General features: G+C 38.3%; 1 protein-coding gene across 1 annotated transcript; it reads right to left on the reverse strand.

Moving 5' to 3' along the window:
- Positions 1-441: 441 nt before the first annotated feature.
- On the reverse strand, positions 442-1,506 carry LOC107576947 (gastrula zinc finger protein XlCGF8.2DB-like). Its single transcript, XM_016263068.1, has one exon. The coding sequence runs from the start codon at positions 1,504-1,506 to the stop codon at positions 595-597; it is 912 nt and encodes a 303-aa protein (XP_016118554.1). The 3' UTR covers positions 442-594.
- Positions 1,507-3,929: the final 2,423 nt, after the last annotated feature.

Here is a 3,929-nt window from a genome sequence, read left to right on the forward strand (position 1 = left end):
GGTGTTTTCCTCCATCAGCCCAGAGAACAGCACTAAAGTGGAGAAGACAAACACAGCCTGTCCTCAGGTGAACCTGTGATGTCTGAAAATGGACTGAAGTCAATAAGATTTCTGACATGTAATGATGTGCTTTTTCCTTCCACTGTTACTGTTTCGAGTCTCAGGTCCGGCAGGAATTGTAGGTGGGGGGAGTGAATGACCAGCGCTTTCTTCCACCCTCAATACCACGACTGAGGTGAGACCCTTGAGCAATGCACCAAATCCCCCAACTGCTCCCCAGGTACCACAGCAATATGGCTGCCCACTGTGTTCACTACGGTGTGTGCACTTGGATTGGTTCAATGCAGAGCACAAATTCTGAGTATGGGTCACCAATCTTGCCCACGTCACTTCACTTACAGTATTCGAACGGCGTCAAAAATGTAGTAAATTCAAGGGTCTCACATCTGTATGACTTTTCAGGTGTACCTGTAAGTGATAATGGCGTGCAAATTTTTTTTATCACACTGATTAAATTGAAATGGTCTTCCTCCAGAGTGCAGGTGATTTCTGAAACGGCTGTATTTTGTAAATCTCTTGCCACACTGATGAACACTACGGTTGCTTTCCAGAATGAGTTTGCAAATGACATTTGAGGTCTCTTAGATATGTGAAACTCTTTTCACACTTTAGACACGTGTAAGGCTTCTCTCCAGTGTGAATTCTCATGTGGATGTTAAGGTTTCCTTTATGTGTGAAACCTTTTCCACACTGTGGACATGTGAAAGGCCTCTCTCCAGTGTGAGTTCTAATGTGAATCTCAAGGATTGATTTGCTTGTGCAAGCCTTTCCACAGTGATGGCACATGAAAGGTGTCTCTCTGATGTGAGTTATTATGTGATTCTTCAGGTCATTCCCATCTGTGAAACTCCTCCTACACTCATGACACATAAAACAGTTCTCTCTTGTGTGAATCCTCATGTGCTGATTAAGGTTTACTTTACATCTGAAACACTTTCCACACTGACCACATACAAATGGCTTCTCTCCAATGTGAATTCGCATGTGAGTCTTAAGACATTCTTTTCGTGAGTAGCTCTTCCCACACAGTGTGCAGGTAAAAGGTTTCTCTCCAGTGTGAATTCTCATGTGGGCATTACAGTTTCCTTTATGTGCAAAACTCTGTCCACAGTGTTGGCATTTGTAAGGCTTCTCTCCAGTGTGAACTCTTATGTGGGAATTAAGGTTTTCTTTATGTGTAAAACTCAGTCCACACTGTTGGCAGGTGAAAGGCTTTTCTCCAGTGTGAATTCTCATGTGGATGGTAAGGCTTTGTTTTTGAGTGAAACTCTTACCACATTGATGGCAAGTAAAAGAACTGTTCGACATGGTTTTCTGAGCTCTTTTTTGTGAGGAAGTCTTTTCATTCTGAGTGGATTTCTCTCCAGTCATGAAATCATAGTGTTTCTCATACTGAGCTTTCTCTTCCGTTTCATTCAGTTCTTGACTCTCCACTTTCAGCACCATCTGGTCTAAAGTGAAAAAAAGACGAATACAAGTTAACACAAGTTTAATGGTACTAAGCAACTTGCATCAAAACCAACCTGAAAGCATTGAAGGGATAGTTCACCTAAACATTTACTCACCCTCAAGTTTTTTCTACTGAACACTAAACAAGATATTTTGAAGAATGCTGGTAACTTAACAATTGATGGTAGCTATTGACTTAAGTATTTTGATTTCCATACAGGCTTGGAACAAGTAGAGGGTGAGTAAATGTTCACAGAAATTTTTCATTTTTGCATGAACTATCATTTTAAAGCATCAAAGCCAACATCATGTATGCTAGATCCTATACCCACTAAGCTACTGAAACAGGAGTTAAATATGATCTCAGAATCTCTTTACAATACTCAGTATAAATGTTTGCTTTCTTTAGAACACATCCAAAAAACCTTCAGTCCAACAAAACTGACAGTTATCAAACCCCTTATCACTTTACCAGGATAATTAGTTTATTATAGACCAACCCCAAATGTGCCAATCATGTCTAAAATATTTGAAAAATAGTGCCCTCAACTATGTTCAGTTTTGCTGAATTGTCAGTATTTCAGCCCTAAAATAGCACAGAAACCTTCATTATTACAGTGACATCTTTCTTCTAGTGTCATTTGTTCTTTTGATAACATAGACTACAACATTCTCTTGGATAGCTTGTGAATTATGTTGGTATTAATGGACAAGCATTAGCATGGTTTAGGTCTCATCTATCCGACTGCTAACACTTTATTTGTGTGAATGAGGATGTTTCATCAAACACAAGTATTGTGTGCCACAGGGCTCAGTATTAGGTCCTCTGCTTTTCTCCTTGTATACACTTCCCTTAAGGGACATTTTCATTTGTTTTCACTGTTCTGATAATGATATTTTTACATTTCTACACAGCCTGAAACAACCTGCACAACTCTCTACAAGTTGGCAGAGTGAGATATATAACATGGGAGGGCTAGTAATTTTCAACTATTAAATTCTTTCTAAAATGTCAGAGATTCTTTTGAAGGATTGTATATTTTTTCCCAAATGAATACTGTAAAGGTATTGTGAACCTCACTGAAACTGCTCCGTACCAGGGATGTTCATATTAACCGTTAAACGAAAGTACAAAAAAAAATTACTGATTAATACTATCAGTTTGAACGAAAACGTTTTAATTTCCCCCTTAAGTATTTCAAGTAAGTTTGCTGCATGATGAAAGAAAAGTATGCTACAGGGAGAAATCAACCCAGGGCATCAGTTTAATAAAAGTAGCCCGATTCCATGGGAAAAAACGCGCACTTTGCAACCCTGCATCCAACACGAGCTTGACTGATCACGGGTCGAGAGTAGGATAGATGACTGACAGATCATGCTGGAGTATGATCCTGGAGTATGATCCTCAGCAGATCCTGAACTCACTGACAAATATCTGATCTTGTAAGATTAGATGTGCTCCTTTACACCGAGTGCGCGTGAACGCAAAATCAAAAGTGAACAGTGAGCGTGCATTCAAAAGCGATTTCAATATCCGCATATTGATAGCGCGAAAATTATAAACAATATAAGAATGTTTGTGGGAGCGGCCACAGAAATCGTTGGCCAAAAAAACACATTGCGGGAGTGGCATTACGAAAGAGTTCACGCGCAGAGCTCTTCTCCAGACTATCCACATATTTAAACAAATAAAATAAAAATAGACACATTGTGCACTGAGGTAGGCCTGCTATTTATTGTACTCTTTTTAAAGAGTTCTTTAAGGTGCATTGAAGGATTCAGTGTGTTTTCGTTTTGTCATCTTAATGTTAATTATTTAATTGAAAAATATTTAGTGTAGGCTTATTAATTTTATTCTTTTTATTTGTTATTTTATTCTGTTCTCAGAAGCGCTGCAGGTGCGTGATAATTTGACGATGTGTGAATCCAGGTTATGTTGTATTTTTAATGGGTCACAGACACACATCCATTCTATTTTTACTTAATTCTCGAATCTTATCAGTTAACGGTTAATTTTCGGATAACTATTAACGGTTGTCGGTCGGGAAAATTAACCGAAATGAACATCCCTACTTCGTACAATATAAAACATTACATTAACATTTAAACATTACATGACAATTCTCATCTTCTCTGATTCTCAAGTTAGACAAAAACAAACTATTTAAACAATTTGAAATAATGAATAGAAAAGACGGTACAAATGTATGTTTAAATTATGTTTAAGAACCATGAGCTGTATAATTTTTTGAAGATGGAAGTCCTTGTCCACCTTTCTTGGTCTTGAAAACCTTTGGAGTACTGGGGCCGGTTGCATCAGCTAGTCATGAAAAAGTTGGGTGTAATTCCCATGCTGGGCTTTGCTATGTGCAACCTATCAATAAATATTTACACCTGTTGCACCAACAACCAGGTGCAAC

This window comes from Sinocyclocheilus grahami, unplaced genomic scaffold (assembly GCF_001515645.1).
Source record: "Sinocyclocheilus grahami isolate Dianchi unplaced genomic scaffold, SAMN03320097.WGS_v1.1 scaffold4698.1, whole genome shotgun sequence".
Classification (NCBI taxonomy): domain Eukaryota; kingdom Metazoa; phylum Chordata; class Actinopteri; order Cypriniformes; family Cyprinidae; genus Sinocyclocheilus; species Sinocyclocheilus grahami.